The sequence below is a fragment of the Eleginops maclovinus genome, chromosome 3, assembly GCF_036324505.1.
Source record: "Eleginops maclovinus isolate JMC-PN-2008 ecotype Puerto Natales chromosome 3, JC_Emac_rtc_rv5, whole genome shotgun sequence".
NCBI classification, from domain to species: Eukaryota; Metazoa; Chordata; class Actinopteri; order Perciformes; family Eleginopidae; genus Eleginops; species Eleginops maclovinus.
Window position 1 is genome coordinate 17,255,915 of NC_086351.1, and position 20,047 is coordinate 17,275,961.

The following is a 20,047-nucleotide window of genomic DNA, read 5'->3' on the forward strand; positions in this document are numbered from 1 at the left end:
ATGCCCAAATGAAAGCAGACAGGCTCAAGCACCTTGGCATGATTAACTCATCAAGCTTGAGCAAAGTTGCTGAGGAGTTGTGCTGTACCATTCAGGCTAAAGCCTGCATGTACAGGGAATGTCTCTCTTGTAAGAACAAGTCTCTCACACACACCACAAGTACTGGTACATCAGGAACAGAAGCCACATGGTGGTACCAGTGGCTCACGAAAAAAGAAGATTATGAAAAAGAAAAGGACGGAGAAAGACAGAAGATCACTGTGACAAAAACGGTCAAACAGAGATGTGAGGGCAGCCCGCAACTCCTTTTGGAAGATTTTGAGAGAGAAATGAAAGCCAAAGTGTGCAAGCACCTCTTCAACATCCATCACCAATACACACAGCTACAATCCCTGCACAGATCTCTGAAAGAAGGCGAAGCTATTCTTCACATTGACTATGCAGAAAACTGGCAGTGCAAATATGCAAAGGAGGTGCAGCAAGTCCATTTTGGAGCATCACACAGGCAGACTACACTGCACAATGATGTTGTGTACACCTCAGATTGTACACTGACATTCTGTGCATTGTCACCTTCCATGAAGCATGATCCTTCTGCCATTTGGGCTCAACTTAAACCAGTTCTTCAGTTTCTGAAGGAGAACCATCCGAGGATCCAAAAGCTCTTTTTCATCAGTGATGGGCCGACCATGCAATATTGAGGAAAGAAGAACTTCTATCTCTTGAGCACCATTCCTTTCCAGGTGGGATTAACCACTGTAAACTGGAGTTTCCTGGAAGCTGGGAAAGGGAAAGGGCCTGCTGATGGCGTTGGAGCCACCATGAAGAGAACCGCTGATTCACAGGTAGCCAGGGGTACTGACATACCCACAGCCAAAGTCCTCTATGACACACTCCTTCCTCTCACCAAAGTCAAGCTCCTCTACATGGAGGAAGACCAGATAAACAGAGTAAACACTCTCCTGCCAAATGAGCTGACCACCATCAAAGGTACACTGAGTATTCATCAAGTAATCTGTAATCTGTGAATGGATCAGACATACTAGCAATGATTGAAGCTACATGAAGACCACTTGCTTCCAGTTTCATCCTGATAGTTCCCTGTTACAATTACACATGTGTGTGTGTGTGTGTGTGTGTGTGTGTGTGTGATTTTGATGACTTGTATAAATTGAACTTTGAAATTTGGTAAAAAATTCATTTTCATTTATTTAATTGTGAAAACCTTCAAGAAATATTTGTTAAAATACTCTTTAGAGGAGGGAAGTAAACACAATCTTAACAGATAAATAATAATATTGTTTTACTATAGTGTATTACTTTGTTTCGGTAGTGACAATTTTTGGGAGAGGAAAAATATTCCAATACAGTCTGAAAGTAAAATATAAAAATGGACTGTTCTTTTACTAAATATGTGTACTTTAGATATGGTATAATATATATATATAGTCAAAGTTTTGGGAATAAAACATATACATTTCAAACATTTTCCCAACCTGACTTTGAACCAATTCGGTAGAATGGCCCATATAATAAGAGCATACACATGTAAACCGAAAGTAAACTGAAGGCCAACACAGGGTTCCTACAGGTTTCTTCAAGTCAAATTCAAGTCTTTTTCAGACCTTTTTAAGACCATTCATGTCAAAACTTAATACCTATTTCACGGCCTATTTCACAGACATACCGGCAAAGAAAAACTTTTTTTTTTTTAAAGGTGTTTATTATGATTAATAACGTTATTATTTCTCAAACAAATGTGAAAATGTGGACTGTAAAGCCTTATGGAAGAATTATGTAACTTGCAGCACAGTAGTGAATAGTGAGTACAACACCACAGCATCACAGCACAGACCACAGACAACAAGTCAAACAGAGGTGTGACAAATCTATTTATTAGCTAGCTTATTCCATGCTGGGAATATGGGGAGTAGAGAGACTCCAGAACAACAAACAAAGAAAATCAACTCAACAATAAATAAAATAAAGATCAAAGTCAACTCCTAAGCTCTTCACTTTTAGCAGCGATCTCTTTATCAAGGAGAGCCAGTTCTACCAACTTCTCCTTATGGCCTCTCCGCAGGAGGTTGGACCTGGAGATCAGGTCAGCCATTTTGCTCCCTGCCTTTGCTTCAGCCTGCTCAGCCAGCCTGTCCGCATCCCTAGCCAGACCCTCAGATACCTCCTTTACGCGTATCCTCTTCACCTTCAGCTCCTGCAGACAGTCCTCTGCCTCCTTCCTCTTGAGAGCCTGGTCTTTTGCCTCCCTCTTCTTTCTTTCGTTCTCAAGGTGGATACGATACCTTGTCCTTGCTCTTGCTACACTTGTCAGTAGTGGTTTACTGAGTGGAACCTGGGTATCGGGTTGGGAAAAGAGAACCAGAGTCAGTGACAAACTCTAGAGACCAACTATGTTGATTCTATCAACTTTTAAGTCAACAGCATATTACTAGTGCAGGCAGGATTCATCTTACCTTGGTAACACCTCCATGTTGTATAATGTAGTCACACACCAGCCTCCGTGTGACCACAGTGTCCTCATGCAAATTATCTGACTCCACCTCTTTATTGATGGAGAATCCACGTTCAACAGTAGCTTGGCCGTGGGAGAGGATGAGCAGCTTCTTGCAGAAGGCCCACAGCTCTGGATAAGGCTCCATGGCACTGCTCAGGAAGATGTCCAGCCTCTTCTGCATGGGAGCAAAGTAGAGGAAGTCCTCACTCCGGCTCTCCAAGGACAGGAGACTGTCAAACTGCTGCAGTATGACATCCCCTATGACAAAACAGATGAGAAAAATTTGAGAAAAACATAGATAAATCATTGGGCATTGCCAGAAAATCAGATTGAAAATAAATTCATGTGTAGCCTATAATTTGCCTCTCTTATTCCTACCCGCAGAAGTATTAGTTAGCTGTTTGTCCTGGAGAAACCTCTGAACCAGCCCTTTCATGTGATTCCTGCATCTTTCTGGTTCTCTATACATTACTGACAGATCCAGGCACACCATCTGCCTAACAGTCAGATACTTGAGGGGGCTTTTGTCCTGCACTTTCCTGATGATGTTACACAGTCCCTGCATGCACTCTCTCTTGAACTCTAGCACCCTGAGCTCTGCACCTTTAATGCTCTAGAGAGAAAGAAATTAGCCATGAATATAGAACATGCCTTCACTGACCTGGTTTCGCCTAACCATTTGTAAAATGATCTTTGAAAACATCCCACTACTTAAGAACTGACTCTGCACCTAGACCAATGCTGATGTTTTGTGGGCTGAGCCAGATGGCCTTGTCTGTGACATCCAGTTTGGTCAGCTGCAGGGCAGTGATATCGTTGAGAACTTCTCTCTTTATGAAGCGTCTGAGTAGACTCTGTCAACAGACAAACACAAAAATGTCTGGTGCGGCTTTATCTCCTAATCACCAACATCAATCATTTTTTACACCTCTAAACCAAAAGCCCCATATTGTCAAAATGTATCAATTGAGCCCAATCATTGGTTATTATAACGTGAAGTAAATTATTACTATCATCAATTCGGTCAGGTCCTTGGAGAGGAATGGGAGCACCGGCTCGTCTGTTTGATATTTTGTTAGGAAGGGCGTGAAGGTCCTGGCAAGTGCTGCGTAGAAGTGAAATTTGGCCAGAATGAGTGGATCCTTTATGGCTGCTGCAACTGTGTCATAAGATCCTGTGAAAGGGACAGAGGCAGGACATTTCAACAAAAACTATGAAAAGGCCACACCACCACCAGGGTAAAGACACAGTCACAGACCTATTCACAGCATTTTAGTAGGGCCCACCTGTTCCAGGGTTAGGGAGTTTTTTTGTTTTCACAGCTTCCATGTACAGAAGAAGTGATGGCCAGACTACCAGGGCTCTCTCCACAACCGGAAAGTTTTCTACCCAACGATGGGCACAGAAAGAAAGGGGGAACACACTGGACTTGGTTACGGTGACGTAATCCTCTCTCCTGGCAGGCACATTGTTAAACAATGTGTGCATTCCTCTCAGCAACTTGTCCAGCAGCCATGCAGTGAACCCACACTTTAAAGCATTGTGTAGCGTGTGTAGGCCACAGCTCCCCACACAAATGAGCTGAAGACCTGAGGGTTTCATTGCAAACTTGATATGAGAAACCAAATTCTCCATAGCAGTTCTCTGTATCACTTTGAACTTGTTTATTCAATGTAAACTGCACTACAAATACTTACTATTTTACTTTAATATTACTAATGGATCACATACACTCTCACCCACACACACAGAAATAACATTAGGCCTATAAACTCCTCACCTCCGTACTGCTCAGCTTGATCTTTCTGGAAAAGTTCGAACAGTTTCCAGTTAACACTGGGCCCATCCATTGAAATGGACACCAAGTCCTTGAGGTTCAGTTTGTCCATACATTCCTGAAAAAAGTGCTGCATTTGATTACCCAAGATAAGATGAATAGATGAGCAGCACATATTGTTAAGGGAAGTGCCTAATTGGTCATTGTGACATTGCCTTTACAGGACTGTGTATACCCCAAAAATGATATCAATATAAACTGAGAAATATTCAGAGTAAAAAAGGTTATGCTTACTTTGAGATGTGACAGCAGGTCTTGTGCAGTGGAATGTCCCATAAACCGGGAGCCCAAATATCTGGACTGAACCTGTCCCTCGTCCCAGAAGCGGACATGCACATCCAGCTGTTTATTTTTTGTAGTCTCGTTGAGGCTCTCATCGAACATCAGAACGAACGGCGATTTGTTGACTTTGGACACCAGTTCCTCTTTGATGAACACCGCTAAACCGAATTTGGCTATGTACGCCGTTTTGTCGGGACCACACGTGAAAGTGGTAGCTATGTCTGAATCCGGGAACATAAATTTGAAAAGATCGGAAACGTTCTCATTTGAATTGTAGGACTGATGTTTGGCGACTGTGTTGAGAGTCCACAACACCTCTGCTTTCATTGTTGGTGTGGACCCAAAGGCTGTGCGCAGATCCACACTAACGGGCGTTGCGCTAGTAGCTGGAAGGGCTGTAGCAGTAACGTTAGCAGCTGGCTGGTTCACGTTACCTGCTACTTCAGACACATTATCAGCTAGCTGGCTAACATTAGCAGGCTGAAACACCCCGGCGACGGAGGGAGTTTGATCCTTCACCTTCATGGAACTGATGTGCTTGGCTGATTTAGCATGAGACTCTAGAGCCTTCACGCCCATGGTACCAAGCTGGATTTTTTTTTTGCATACTGTGCAAAAAGCTTCGAATACGTTGTTTTCCACAGGTTTTACCCAGTGAAATGCTCGTTTGTCTCGCCACGCTTCATTAAATTTGCATTTCCCCATAACCACAGAATGTATCTTGGTCTGTCTATCTCTGGTCTGTGCTGCTATGATGCTGTAGCAAAGTGACGTCTTCCGACCCGGGGCAGCGTTCGTTCTCAATTATTGGTTCCGCCACTCTTTATTTAGGCTGTTATTTAATCAAAGTAATAGTGGTTGACAAATTAAACTTTTTAAAAGAATGCGATATACGGAGAAGTTACATACTGCACAAATTTAAGACCCATGTATCAAAATTCAAGACTTTTTCAAGTCTTTTTAAGGTATTATTTCCAAATTCATAAATTCAATGCTTTTAAGACTTTTTAAGGACCCGCAGGAACCCTGCAACAATAATACAATCTCAGTTAGCTAAACAATGCTAAATCGCAGTTATGCTAACGAGCAGAAACGGACATTTTAAAGAGTGCAAATATACACCAGGAGCGAGACAACACTATTACAAAGGTAAGTAACATGTACACATTCATTTCACATCAGTATTAACACAACTTACATCGTCAGTGACTGCCGCACCGTTGTAAACATGTCGAGTGGTGAACGTGAGGAAAGGAAGAGGTACTGCATAAACAGTCTTCAAAATTAAACGCCCACTTCAAAATAAAGGCATGAACATATAAACATTTCTAACTTGAGGAATTCAGAACAGAGTATCTGACGTTTGCATCCTGCCAGCGAGTTTAACAAACCCTTTTTATTCAAGGAGCTGATGCCGCCATTTGTCTGAGTTTACAAAGAAACCAACATACGCGGGTTTTTTGATTCGCATCACACACTGTTGGTTCTGCAGCTCAGTATGCTGGGCATACACTGTGCGATTTTTGGAATCGCGGTATTCAGCTGCTGCTCATACTGTACGAGTGAATCGCAAGGGTTAAAACGTCGCAGCTCACGATTCCCGTTCTCACACTGTACAATCCGATGGTCTGATGCGATCTGGCTGCTCACACTACACGACACGTCGGACTCGGTCGGACTGACCGGAATTGCAAGAAGAAGAAGCCGGAAGTGGGAGATGCTTGGATTCTCACAGATGCTTTCCTGAGATGATGCTACTCACCAAAGAAAAGCGCGTTGCTCTGGCAATTTGTGCCATTCTGTGTGCAGACAGCAAAAAAAAAAGACGACGGCGACGTGTATGGACGAGGAAATGGCTTGGTAGACGTGGGCAGTATGGCCTGTCAATTCTTCAACGAGAGCTGGAGGTAAGTAAATTGTTATAATAGCACATTAGGCCTATCAGACCCTTTCAGCTCGTGTACACCAACGTGGTCAGTCAATAAATCCATAAGTAGACTACTTGTTATAGTTCTGTCAACTTTAACTGACTTTCTACTGTTCTGTGTTTGTAGTAGCCTAGGGTAGCCTACAGTAGATACAATACAGTTGAAATGTGATGGTCTATCCAATGACTGCAGCTGTCTAGGGGGAGGAACTATGCAAACAATCTTATTGATGTGATGGAGGCATCAGTTTTACTTTGACAGTTTGTCTTATTATACAACATTTAAATGTTTTGATCAGACTCTTAAATTAACAACGACATCTAACATCTATAATGCGCCTGTGTTCTGTTTTATAGGTTGATGATATGAGGGGTTTTCGGGACCTCCTCAGAATTTCTGTAGAGGAGTTCTATTTTCTTCTGGAGAGGGTTACTCCTCACATTGTGAAGCAGGATACTCACCTCAGGAAGGCCATCAGCCCTAAGGAGAGGCTTTCTGTTACCCTTAGATTTTTGGCAACAGGCAAGTGTGTTGACATATGCTCCCTATTACTCAAAGGTTGAAAGTGAGGCAAGGTCATCTATCTGTCATATTAAAAATCAAGTTCACACATGCAACTGCATACAACCACACTACATCATACAACTTTCACCTTTCTACATCAGTTATGCTGGCACCTCCAACTACACCTCTTTCTATCCATGTAGGTACTATTACCACCTACTAGATTCTATTCTCAATCCATACTAAAATCTGTCGATGTTCATCTTCCCTTACATTAAAAGGTGGACTATGAGATCCTGCATGATGTCACTTCTGTTGATATTCCACGTAAACACCAAACAAAATGTTACTTTCAATTTCACACTACTAAATTAACTTTACTTATTGTCCCCCAACTTTGCTCATTGCCCATGTTGTCTCCCAAGACCGGACTTTTTCACAATGTATTCTGGGAGCAGGCAGCAAGCTGATCATAGGGAGATGCTTACGATTTTAGACAAAAATGAAAATTTACTAAAAACCAGGCAAGATCTCATTGTCCACCTTTAACATTTAAATCCACACAACACTATAGACATTTTCTCCATTTTGATAGGCGAGACCTTCAACTCGTTGAGTTTCCAGTATAGGATTGGAAGCACCACACTGAGCAGGATCGTCATGGAAACATGCACAGCCCTTACCTCTGTGTTGCGTGAAGATTACTTGAAGGTAAATTTAACTGGGAATAATAATCTAAAATCATACAGAACATCACATTACCCATGGTCAGACTATTGAAAGGTTGACTTGCACAATGATTTCTCACCTAAATCAGCTGAGTCCTTTGTGTATTTATACTGTCTTTATGAAAGGTGAAATTTAAAAAAAAAAGAACTCAAAGTGTTTTTGAAAACATTATTTCACCAGATTAATGTCATGTATTACTTTGTACTTCCTTCAGACACCATCAACTGATGCCGAATGGAAGGCCATTGCCAGCGACTTTTACCATAAGTGGCAGTTTCCCCAATGCTTGGGGGCTATAGATGGCAAACACATTTTCATCCAACCCCCTGCCAAGAGCGGAAGCTGACAAGGTTGTGAAGATTGTCTTTGCCTGCATGTGTCTTCACAATTTCCTGCGGCAACGCAGATCAGATGCCTATGTACCACCTGGGTATGTAGACACAGAAGATGCCAACCACAGGCTCATTGAAGGAGCATGGAGACGGGAGGGAGGTCTTCAGTCAGTTGCGATGGGACGAGCAAGAAACCCTTCAGTGGAAGCGAAAATGCAGCGGGACCTCCTTTGCAGCTACTTTCAGACACCTGCAGGGAGTGTGTCTTGGCAAGAAGGCATGGTGTAGGAGATGAGACAACCAAATTGTCTGAGAAAAGTTACCAAGTCATTATTTTTGTGTTATTATAAAATGACAGTTCACTTCTGTATTTGAAGAAACATTACTCTTTGTTTATTGAACATGTATAAAAACTATGTACAGAAACATTAAACACATCCCTTCATTATTACAAAAATAAATCTACCTCTGTGGGGAAAATAAACAAAATGATTTTCTTCATTAACAATTATAAATAAATCCAAAAATATTTCCAGTAACACAAAGAACAACATTGAGGTAGTTGGTAACTCACATTAGTGACTTATAAAGAACATGTAAATTTAGTGAAAGAACACAGGAAGGGTGTTATTGTTGGACTAGTCTTGACTAGTGTTCAGCATTGACAAAAATGACATTGGCTGGGTTGTGGCCTGGTGGCTTTGGGGGGCTGACTGGACCTGATAGGGGTGCAGCATGGGGTATAAAGGTGGCCTAACCTGTGTACCTGGAAATTGTGCTTGGCTGCCATACAGATTTCCAGGAACGCTGCCCTGCTGGCTGATCGCTGTCTCCTGAGCATCATAAATTAAGTTCATAATGTTCCTCCTTACCCTTAATTGTACAGCGGGATTGGTAAGGTTTCTTAGCTCTGATGCTACTTGTTGGCCAAACCGTTCCTCTGAATCAGCATCGGAGCCAGATAAGGTTTTCTGGACCTGCTGAAGCACGGACAATTTGGCCATTTCAAGGTTGTGCTCATCAAATTTTGAGTTGGATTTCTGGACTCGAGGTCTTTTGCTAGACTGACCACTTGACACTTTGACTGGTGGACTGGGGTTTTCCGTGGGCTCTGACAGTGGACTACTGATGTTCGAAGTGACATCTTCGACATCTGCGTCAATGTCAACTGTGGTTTGGTCTTCCTCTCCCTCCTCTGTAATACTTGTGTCCTCCGACTCCGACCCAGGCTGAAGGAAACAGTGCAGAAAGCAGACAGGGAAAGTGATTACACACAAGTTAAGATCTTAACAGTGTTGTTTAGGTCAAATACCAATTTCTCATTGTATTACCACTAAACCTAGACAATGTGAGCAGGAGTAACTTAATTTAGACATAGCACTGCCATGGGAAAATGATTATGATTGTCACATGATGAGGGGAGTGGTCTGCAGGTCACAGTACCACCCACGATCCAGAGATTTATTCCCCTGGTTTCCAATTTCCAAACCAGATCTGGAGAAGCCTTTTGGATGAAAGGTGAAACGTCTTCAACTCCAAAAAGAAGTCCAGTTGCCTTAACTAACTGAACTGAACTCATCTTCATTTATATAGCACCTTAAAACAACTGCAGCTGAATACCATGACCTGGATGAATGAGAATCTTCACAGACATATTCTTAGCCTACTTTTTTGTATTCTTTTTATTTGAAGCACTTTTGGATTTGGATCAATTATGTTGTGTGAAAGTGCTATATAAATAAAGTGACTAGACTTTACTTTATTTAAAACTTACTCTCAGAGTGGACTCTGTAGATCTGTGCGCGACATGGACCCTCAAAAAGTCCAAATGCTGCAGTATCCACTGCTGTTTGGGGGTCAGTGTTTTTTGCCCACTGCCACTGGGCTTGGGTTTGATCAATTTCCCAAACTGCGTCCGCAGTGATGCCACCCTCGTTTTTACCTCGTTCACTGCAAAAGTAGGCTAACATACTGTATGATGTATGCTTACTACATGTACTGCTAACATTATTATCTGCTAATCATCTATACATTTTCAATGGTCCCATAAACTTAAAAGAAATTGAGTCACACACACACACACACACACACACACACCACCACCACCAACAACAGTTATTGATAACAGTTGTTATCCACATTGCTAAATTGCTAGTCCGGACAAAAACTTACCAGGCAGCTGCAATTGGGTTGCAATTGCCATCCAACTCTTATCCCTGTTGTTGCGGTCATGGTAGGACTGTGAAGCCACATCAAGCAGGGATGTGCCTGCCATAGCTCAACAAGCCGACCCTCCGTTGCCGGCGTCCAGTTCACGCGTTGTGCTGCCATGCTGTTCTGTTGTCTTCTTCTTCTGTTGTCAATTTTCTCTTCCGTATCTATGTTCGCGCATGCGTAGTGTGACAGGATGAGGCAAATCGGCTCGTGAAACTGCTTCAACTGTGCGAGAGCCTCACGAGGGGCGACCAGAATTTCAAACAAGTTTGATTTTCATCCGATCGATCGGGAGGTGGTCGGGAGGGCTTAATCGTTTGTCGTTACCCCATGTATACTACACGATGCGAGACGCACGATTGAGCCAAAACTCGGCCCGATCTCCAAAATAGTCGCACGAGTGAAAATCTTGTCGATATCGGGCCAAAAATCGCACAGTGTATGCCCAGCTAAGCTAGCCGGCTAAGCTGTCGGCTAATGTTAGCTAACGTAACATTACGTTTTTAATAACCTTTATAGCTTTAACAGGTTGTACAGTCAATACACTACTTTAGTTAATATTTACTTGGTGCTATTGTTCGTTTTTATTTATCAAAATGAAGATATAAAATGACATACAAACACAACACATTATATAATAGTTGACATTTTGTAAAGAGCTAGGCAGTTGAAATATTTCCCCCATCATTCATGTCACTTGTTGGCTCTCTGTCTGCCATTGCTACCTCTGCCAGTGGTTTGACCTTGTTGACTTTGTGTGATGAACCACTAAGGTAGCCATCACTCAGGTGTCTGCCCGCTATCTCAGCCTGCACAGTTCCTCCAAGCTGACCACAGACTCAAACCTGAAGCCATCTATGATCAAGGTCTCTCCGTCCTCCTCCACGCTGCAGGCCTGACACTCCCGCTGAACCTGTCACAACAACCACAACATGCACACTGGATCACGCTGTGCCTGGCTTCCTGAGCACATAAAACAATAACAAGGTCATTGTAAATCCAGAGAGAATGATGGGTCAACGTGCATGTGTGTACTTGCATACTTCCTGATAGAAAAAATATTTGAATAAGGACCAGACATTTCACATTTTGGTGAGGGATCCAACAATTCCAGGATTGTTGGAGACATAAATGAGCCAATCTGAGCCTTTGTAGGTGAAACTGAGGTTGGGAACATGGCCACATGACCAAACTGTTGTCCATACTGGATAACCCCACCCACCCTCTCCACCTGCAGCTGGAAGGACAGCGGAGTTCCTTCTCCAACAGACTGCTCCAGCTCCGCTGTCACAAGGACAGATACAGGATAACATTCCTGCCCAATGCAATAACACTCTACAACAGACCTGGGCATCTCCCGGCCCACGGGCCACATCCGGCCCACGGGGCGTCCCTGACCGGCCCGCGTGAGGTCAATCAGAACATGGATGAAAAAATATTTATACCGTTCATGCTATAAAAGCGTGTTGCTCGTGGGTTTTTTTATTTACGTTTGCCGCATGTGCGTATTATACGTCCATGACGTGTGTGGGTGAACAGAGATAAGTGATGCTGGCCAGCTAGCCCTCAAAATGTCAGCTCATGCCAAAAAAAAAAACAAGACATGGATTGCTAAATATTTTTTTACAGAAGTCAAAGGTAAAGCTGTGTGTTTAGTTTGTGGTACACAGGTCGCTGTGTTAAAGGATTACAATTTGAATCGCCACTATGTGACCAAACACGAGGATTGATACAAGAACTTGTCTGATGAAGAGCGCGCCAGGGAGTCGGATGCTTTGCTAGCTAAACTGCAAAACCAACAAGAACTTTTAACAAAACTTTGCACACCCAGAGATGCGGCTATCAGGCCACGTTAAGTCATATCCCACAAAATCGGCAGAAAAAGTAAGCCGTTTTCTGACGGAGAGTTTATTAAGGAGTGTTTGGTGGACTCTGCAGCACTAATATGCCTGGAGAAAAAGGGTGCATTTGGGGACGTGCCCCTCTCTCGGCTCACTGTAACGAGGAGGGTTGAGGACATCCCGGGAAATCTGGAGTTTCAGCTGAAGAAAAGAGCGGTCAACTTTGACTATTTTTCTCTGGCTTTGGATGACAGCTGCGATGTATGTGACACTGCCCAGCTACTCGTCTTCTTACGTGGGATAACTGCACACTTCAAAATCACGGAGGAGCTGGCAGCCAGGCAGTCAATGAAAGGAACAACAACTGGGAGTGATTTGTTCACGGAGGTAAATGCATGTTTGGACAAATTGGGACTCAAATGGGAAAAGCTGGCTGGTGTGACAACGGATGGTTGTCCAAATCTGAGAGGGAAAAATGTTGGACTTCTGAAGAGAATGCAGAATAAAGTGACAGAAATGAACCCTGAGCAGAAATTGACATTTTTGCATTGTATTACATTAGGTGTTGTTGATTTTGTAACTAAAATTGTTAACTTCATCAGGGCAAGAGCATTGAATCACAGACAGTTTGTTGCACTTTTGGAGGAAAATGAGACTGAACATCGTGACATAAGCTACCACACAGCTGTCAGGTGGCTCAGCCTGGGCAAAGTGCTGAAAAATGTCTGGGACCGGAGAGAGGAGATTCAGGAGTTCTGTGTGAAGAAAGAAAATGACGTCCCGCAGCTTTCACACGCAGACTGGCTGGTAGACTTTGGTTTTGCTGTTGATGTGACATCACTAATGAATGAACTAAATGTCAAACTGCAATGCAAGGGCCTTTTTGTGCATGACATGTACGGCTTTCATGAGAAAGTTGCAGCTTCTCTCAAGCCAAATGAAGCACAGTATTCTCACCCACTTGCCAACACTGAAGGAAGCCGCACCATCAGCTGATCACCTCCACAGGTACTCATCCATGTTAGAAGCACTGCATGGTGAGTTTTCATGGCGATTTCAAGACTTCAACACAGTTGAGACTGACATGCACATGGTTTCTTCTCCCTTCACCTGCAGTGTGGATAATGCACCCAGCGACGTTCAGATGGAACTCATTGACCTGCAGTCTGACACACTTCCGGCAGAGCACTTTAAGTCAGTCTCACTGCTGGATTTTTACTCTTCTCTCGAAGAGGAGAACTTTCCACACCTGAGGAGGCATGCTCAGAAGATTCTAGTCCTCTACTACCTACACATGTGAACAGACATTCTCAGTGATGAAATTCAACAAATCCAGATACAGATCCTCTATCACTGATGATCACCTCTCAGCTGCCCTTCGCATATCCACCTCAGACGTTCAGCCAGATTTCAATGCACTTGTTAAAGCTCAAGCCAGACTGAATTTCTCTCAATGAACAGTAAAATGAACAGAAAAAAATTAAAAGCATGTATTGCTTTTTGTATAAAGTTAATCAATTGCATATCTTTAACATACTGCAAAACACCTTTTCAGTGATTGTGAAGATTAGCTAAATATAAAATGAAACACTGATGTAATGATTGTTTTTGTTTTTACTGTTTATTACTTCTATAGGAGTATTTTCCTATTTGACCTAAACCACAATTTCATATATTTATATAAATATTTACAGAATATCTTTATTCTTCTGATAACCAGTAGCAGCTAATCAAAATATATAATTTACTGCCTTTTAAAATGGGAGAAAATAAATATTGAGCAGAATTAAGTTCAAGTTATCTTGGTTCGGCCCTCCAACACAGTTCAGGTTTCTCATGTGGCCCCTTGTATAAATTAATTGCCCACCCCTGCTCTACAACAATTCCCCCCTGGCTGGCAGATAACTCACGTCTCCATAGCCTCTCTGTAAACTGGACTTAACATGTACACTTTACACTGTACACTCGTATTATCATTTAATATTCCATTTTATTGCACAATTCACTATGTGTATATTTCTTATTTTTATTTCAATATGTTTGTATTGTATTGTATTTTGCTGCGGGAACATAAACATTTCCCAATTTGATTGATTGATTCTGATTCTGAACCAGAATCCCAAAAAATCGGATTTCTGACCAGAGTGTGGGGGAAACTTTTAAGTCTACAGGAGTCTCTTGTACTTCTTGAAAAAAGTCAGGAGAATACATCAATAAAACTTGATCACTTTTCATTAATTAATCAAACAATGTCATAGAAGCTGGGAGGCTAGGGTTACTGTGTACAGCAGCAATTAAATGGTAAAAGCAGCTTTTACTTTATGTCAATTGAAAACTACATTGACAATAATTCAGTTTACATCTGCGGCTGCAGCTGAGGGGGCATATTAACTGTGTTGCTATGCAACTGTAGGCAACTCATTTAGCCTGACCACTTCTAACCTCAGTATTGAGTGGATGTAATTGTCCTATGTTTTTCATTATATGCTTTAAAGACAGGACGGAATGAATTAAACACCTCTCTGGGTGACCCATAACAGAAGAGCTGCGGTTATCAGTGGTGAAAGGTACAGAGATAGAAAACTAAAAAGAAGACAAACTTCATAGAGCCACATGATCAAATAAACTACTCAAAGGCAGTACAATTCAGTCAATACAAATAAGAAAACGACTTGGTCTAGGTAAATATTGTGGTCATGGTCATTGTTGTATATTAGGGTTAATGTTATTTAGTGATTCATTATTTCTTTTTCTAGCTGTTTTGTATGTATTAAATGAATCATTATTTATCATAGTTATTTTAGTTGCAGTAGTTCTCTATGCTTTTATTTTGAAGAAGGTTTTGGGCACTGGGTGATTAGTATATATTTGAGACAGGTGGTGGTGGGAGTGGTGCACCAGAGGAGCATATGTTTTTTTTTACCAGGGAACATAGGATATGCTTCAGGAGAAGCCACCGGAAAGGCACCAGTGAAACGATTTTTGTGTATATGTGTATTATTGGAATACAAGAGAATAAAGGAACAAACAACACGTTCTTGCCTGGACATTGACTATTTATCTGGGTAAAATGTGCTTTCTGGTGCCCCAGCGGCAATTTTGTTTAAGTTAAATTTAAGTTTTAGTTTTCTATGATTTTGGCCGTTTTGTCATAGTCACATTCACATCTCTGACTCTGTACGTACCTCTCTCCGCAAAGTTGGCCCATAACAGTCCACGAGTTTCTTTATATCTAACATCAACAACTGAGCCTTTGACAACACTGTAATGACATTGACACAAAAAACAAAGTAGTCCCCATTACTACTCTCCATATTTTTGGTAAACACTTATACAGGCTTTTTTTTTAAAGTCATGCTTCTTGTATTGTGTGTTGGTTTATTTGTAATTACAAAGATGTTTACTCTCAATGAAGACTTAGAATAAAACTAAACGAGTATGTGACAAAGTCCTCAGAAAGAGAGTTAAAACACAGTTTCTATTAAGGGGATATTTTTTTTGTCTTACACTGAGCAGTCTCTAAGACGCAGCTCCCAGGTGTCTCTTCACATTGCATGTTTCTGATCTTCAAAGCTTGCATCACAGCCCAAGCATAGGGTTTGTATTTCACACGATTGTCTCCTTTGCCCTATTCAGTCAATGATATAGCAAATGCAGAACTCAATTGGCATCACAATGAATATCTAAAAACATATATTTTAATTTTATTGAAAATAATAAGTAACAAACTCTAAAATTTAAAATATTTTCAATTGTTTTAGTGACACAATTAACATCTTATAATTAGACATGTTTGCAAAGAGAGAGAAGTTTTACATTAACAGTAACTTTAAGTACACATCTAGTATCGTTCGTATCGTAACATATCGTTCGGCCCAGCAAGCAGTCTGCTTGCACATTTCATACTTGTGTTTCTCTCTCAGCTCCCCGACACAGATTTTAAGGGATTTACATGAATCACAATTTGAAATCTCAATCAATCTATCATTTTTGCTTTTAACATTTAGCTAACTAGCTAGCTACTAGCCAGGTAGCTACATCGCTAACCGCTATAAATGCATCAGTATCAGTAGGTTACCTCACCTTAATTTATCAAGTAAACAAACTCTGAATAACGTTAAGGCCTATCTTGTCTTCAGGGCCGTTTTTTATTTAAGCATTTATTTGAATTGATACTTACTCGTCGCTTATTATTTTTGCTCCACTAAGCTAGCGCAGGGTTGCCAAATCCGGGTACCTGGCTGGAGTGAGATTTTGATATCATATCATATACAGGGCCGTCGCACAGGGGGGTAAAACACCACAGCTGTGGGGGGGCCCAAGGCAGAGGGGGGCCCATGGGAAGTTTAGATTATTTTTTTTTCAAAGTATTTTTTGTTGTTGTTCAACTAACTTTCATGATAAATATCAATCTAAATGCAAGCTTAACGTATTCGTTTTTATAAATTGTATGGTATATTATTCCAAAAAAGTAAAATCTGCTGTCACTACACTATTGTGAACACCCCTTGAGAAAAGCACAAGATGGTTCAGTCCACACGGTCGGAGTTTGGCAATTGCACCTTGATGCTTACGGTGACTCGGTGTCGGTGTCGGTGTCGGTGATATGCAAGATGTCAGAGCGCAAAAAATGTAAGTCTGGTTCTCAAAAGAGAAAGGAGAGAAAAGACAGGGAGAGGAGGCAAATTGAAGGAAGTCAAGTTCTGACGAACTTCTTTGCAAAGAAAGGTGAGCACAAACGTTTAAACACACAAGATGAAACGGCATTATTAGGTGCCATACGTCCTCCGTTATCGTTGCTAAAATAAGCAGATGCTATCCAAGAGCTACACTTTCAATAAGGCCTTGGTTAAGTTGGCATAAAGGATAAATAAAGTGAACATTATATTGCAACAGTAGGCTACTGATTTGAAGCAAGTAAATATGAAATGAATACTAAGCCGTTATTATGCTGGCTACATGATGAATACTAATATATAGCATAAGCTAGTTCCCAGACGTCATGATATTAGCTTACACAATGGCCAACATCCATTCCAGCTGCCTGCTAAAACATCATTTGTGAAACACATTCCAGAAACTGCCACAGAAAGTGGTCCTGCAGCTGCAACAAGCCCTCCATCATGCACTGATGCAGACTTGAGACAAGGTGAGCTAGTTCAACATGAAAGCAAAAATGAAACTATTTTGACTTGAATGACTGCAGCAACAGGGTGTTAGTGTATTTGGCAATAATTGATAAGAGACTAATGTTGATTATACTTCATGCTCCCACAGAGGAGTCTGATGTAGATAGAGAAGAAGTGAGAGAAGATGGTGGAAGTGATAGTGAAAGAGAAGACGGCGAACATGAAGGTTGCATTCAGGATAGAGAGGAGGACGGACAGAGGACAGAAGAGGTAATACGTAGTCAGGGTGAAGCCGAACAGTTCTGCCCAGAAGATCCAGGATTATGGCCAGAGATGTTAGATAAACACCAGAGGGAAATAATTGTATGTACACTGGCAAATAAAGAAAAAATCAACACATTGACACCGACAGATATGGAGGGTAGACCCTTTCCAATATATCTTCAATATGTAAAGTCGCCAAATGGCCGTGAGAAAATCAGAAGAGATTGGCTTATTCACAGTGAGAGTGCCAAGGCTCTTTATCGCATTCCATGCCTACTGTTTTCCCATGAGCTGTCAAAGAAACATGAACATGTCAGGAAAAATGAAAGGTGTGCAAGCCAATATTTTGAAAGCCAATCCATTTGCCTTGTACTCCCAGTGTGCCGCTCATACACTCAATTTGGTGGGTGTACATGCAGCTCAGTCGAGCACTGAGGTAGCAGCATTTTTTGGCTTTGTAAATCGTCTCTACAATTTCTTCAGTGCCAGTCCAGAGCGATGGGCAATCCTCAAGAAAGAAACTGGATGCTCACTTCATCGTCCCTCGGACACTAGATGGAGTGCCAAGATTGATGCTGTCAAAGCTGTGGCAACTCTTTTGCCCTCTATTCTGGTTGCACTGGAATGTGTTATAAGCACATGCAATCTGACAAGTGATGCCAAATCGGAGGCAAAAAGTTTAAAAACCTATTTCCACACCTTTGATGCAGTGATTTTGCTTACTGTGTGGGTTAAAGTGCTACAGTCAATCGAACATCGCAATCTGATTCTTCAAATAGGTAATATATCCCTGATATTCAAGCATCAAACATTAGAGCACTACAGGATGAAATGCAGGCTTTGCGGGGTGAATGGGACTTGCTTCTTGCTGAGGCCTCGCTAGTAGCCCAAAGCATGGACATCCCCACTCAGTTTCAAAGTGAAGGGAAGCGGAAACGGAAAAGGAAACGTATGCCTGATGAACAGGGGGAAGATGAAAATACACATGAAGACAATGCAGCAAACACATTCAGAAACCAGACCTTTTTTGTTGCAATGGATAGCATCATCAGTGCTTTGAGTTCAAGATTTCAGACCACAGCCAACATATGTGAAACTTTTGCACCTATTCTGAAGTTTGCTGACATGTCAGAAGAACAAACAAAAGTATAATGCCGGACTCTGACAAGAACATATCCCAACGATCTTACAGCTGGTTTTGAGAATGAAGTTTTGCACCTAAAAATAATACATGAAGCCACATTTCCTCACAACCTGTCACCTCTTCAGCTGAGGATTTTCTGCACCTTACCTGTAAGCGTTGCTGGCGGAGAACGTGCTTTCAGCAAGATGAAACTGGTTAAAAACTACTTGAGGTCCACCATGTGCCAAGATAGACTGAACAGTCTTGCTCTTCTCTCCATTGAAAGCACATTGGCAAGAGCATTGGACTTTAAGGAACTCATCAGTGATTTTGCCAGCAAGAAGACCCGTCAGTGGGCATTTTCTGTAGAGTAAACCGGAATATTTGTGCAAAGATTCTGATTCTGAAATCAGTTTTTGCCTTTTTTGTTTCTTTACATGAAAATGGCTATTGAGTCATGTTTTGTTTGGTTACCTTTTATGATTAATTTTATATTTGAAGATTTGCCAAATTCTTGTTCTCTAATAAATATAATGGGTAAATACAGTCTTGTGTGGTTGTATTTTCTTATACAGTAGCTTAAGTAGACTTGTGAATTATGGTTAAATCATAATGGTTAGATATAGCCATTGTGGTGGGGGGTAAGGACCTTGGCAGACGGGCGGGTGGGGAGTGTGTGAGTTGAGGGGGTGGGGGGCCCATCGGGACTTTTTGTGTATGGGCCCAGAATTTGGTGCTACGGCCCTGTATATATATATATATATATATATATATATATATTTATATATATATACAGTGGTATGCAAAAGTTTGGGCACCCCTTAGGAAAACCACTGCATCAGTTTGTCACTTGCTGAGCTTTTGAAGCAGCAACTTCATTTTAACATATGTTATACCTTATGGTAACAGAAACATCTCAGTAGTGAAATAACTTTTATTGGTCAAACAGAAACATGTTTATGTGCATTCAAACAAAAATAGGCATGTGCATAAATTTGGGCACCCCTAAGAAATAATTCCATTAATATTTAGTATTGCCTCCTTTTGCTGCAATAACGGCCTGTAGACGCCTCCTGTAGCCACAGACAAGTCCCTTAAGCCTGGCAGGTGGTATTTTGGCCCATTCTTCCACACAAAACGTCTCCAGTTCAGTCAGGTTTCTTGGCCTCCGTGCATGGACAGCCTTCTTCAAATAAATCCATACATTTTCAATGATGTTAAGGTCTGGGGACTGGGATGGCCATTCCAGAACATTGTACCTGTGCTTCTGCATGAATTCCTTGGTGGATTTTGATCGGTGCTTAGGATCATTGTCCTGCTGAAAAATCCAACCCCGGCGTAGCTTCAAC

The 20,047-nt window shown here is 41.6% G+C and overlaps 2 protein-coding genes and 2 long non-coding RNA genes across 4 annotated transcripts; 1 reads left to right on the top strand and 3 right to left on the bottom strand.

Moving 5' to 3' along the window:
* Positions 1-1,875: 1,875 nt before the first annotated feature.
* LOC134861490 (uncharacterized) lies at positions 1,876-3,230 on the bottom strand. Its single transcript, XM_063878726.1, has 3 exons — positions 2,894-3,230; positions 2,475-2,773; positions 1,876-2,353 (listed from the first exon to the last, which is right to left on the bottom strand). Exons 1-3 carry the CDS (start codon positions 3,078-3,080, stop codon positions 1,997-1,999), a joined length of 843 nt encoding a protein of 280 aa, XP_063734796.1. The 5' UTR covers positions 3,081-3,230; the 3' UTR covers positions 1,876-1,996.
* Positions 3,231-4,008: 778 nt separating this feature from the next.
* LOC134861707 (uncharacterized) lies at positions 4,009-5,555 on the bottom strand. Its single transcript, XM_063879123.1, has 4 exons — positions 4,587-5,555; positions 4,296-4,410; positions 4,047-4,104; positions 4,009-4,015 (listed from the first exon to the last, which is right to left on the bottom strand). The coding sequence occupies exons 1-4, from the start codon at positions 5,337-5,339 to the stop codon at positions 4,009-4,011; spliced, it is 933 nt and encodes a 310-aa protein (XP_063735193.1). The 5' UTR covers positions 5,340-5,555.
* A 705-nt stretch (positions 5,556-6,260) lies between these two features.
* Positions 6,261-8,139, top strand: LOC134860994 (uncharacterized). Its single transcript, XR_010165341.1, has 4 exons — positions 6,261-6,541; positions 6,919-7,084; positions 7,662-7,777; positions 8,010-8,139. It is a non-coding gene; the product is annotated as an uncharacterized LOC134860994 (long non-coding RNA).
* Positions 8,140-10,916: 2,777 nt separating this feature from the next.
* Positions 10,917-16,481, bottom strand: LOC134862370 (uncharacterized). Its single transcript, XR_010165497.1, has 4 exons — positions 16,363-16,481; positions 15,690-15,810; positions 15,368-15,444; positions 10,917-11,254 (listed from the first exon to the last, which is right to left on the bottom strand). It is a non-coding gene; the product is annotated as an uncharacterized LOC134862370 (long non-coding RNA).
* Positions 16,482-20,047: the final 3,566 nt, after the last annotated feature.

Coding starts and splice junctions, on each gene's coding strand:
- LOC134861490 (XM_063878726.1), bottom strand. CDS start 3,080: ATGCAGGGACTGTGTAACATCATCAGGAAAGTGCAGGACAAAAGCCCC. Junction 2,774..2,893: donor GCTAACTAATACTTCTGCGG/GTAGGAATAAGA, acceptor GTTTTGTCATAG/GGGATGTCATACTGCAGCAG. Junction 2,354..2,474: donor AACATGGAGGTGTTACCAAG/GTAAGATGAATC, acceptor CCCGATACCCAG/GTTCCACTCAGTAAACCACT.
- LOC134861707 (XM_063879123.1), bottom strand. CDS start 5,339: ATGGGGAAATGCAAATTTAATGAAGCGTGGCGAGACAAACGAGCATTT. Junction 4,411..4,586: donor ACCTGCTGTCACATCTCAAA/GTAAGCATAACC, acceptor CACTTTTTTCAG/GAATGTATGGACAAACTGAA. Junction 4,105..4,295: donor TCAAGCTGAGCAGTACGGAG/GTGAGGAGTTTA, acceptor TGAAACCCTCAG/GTCTTCAGCTCATTTGTGTG.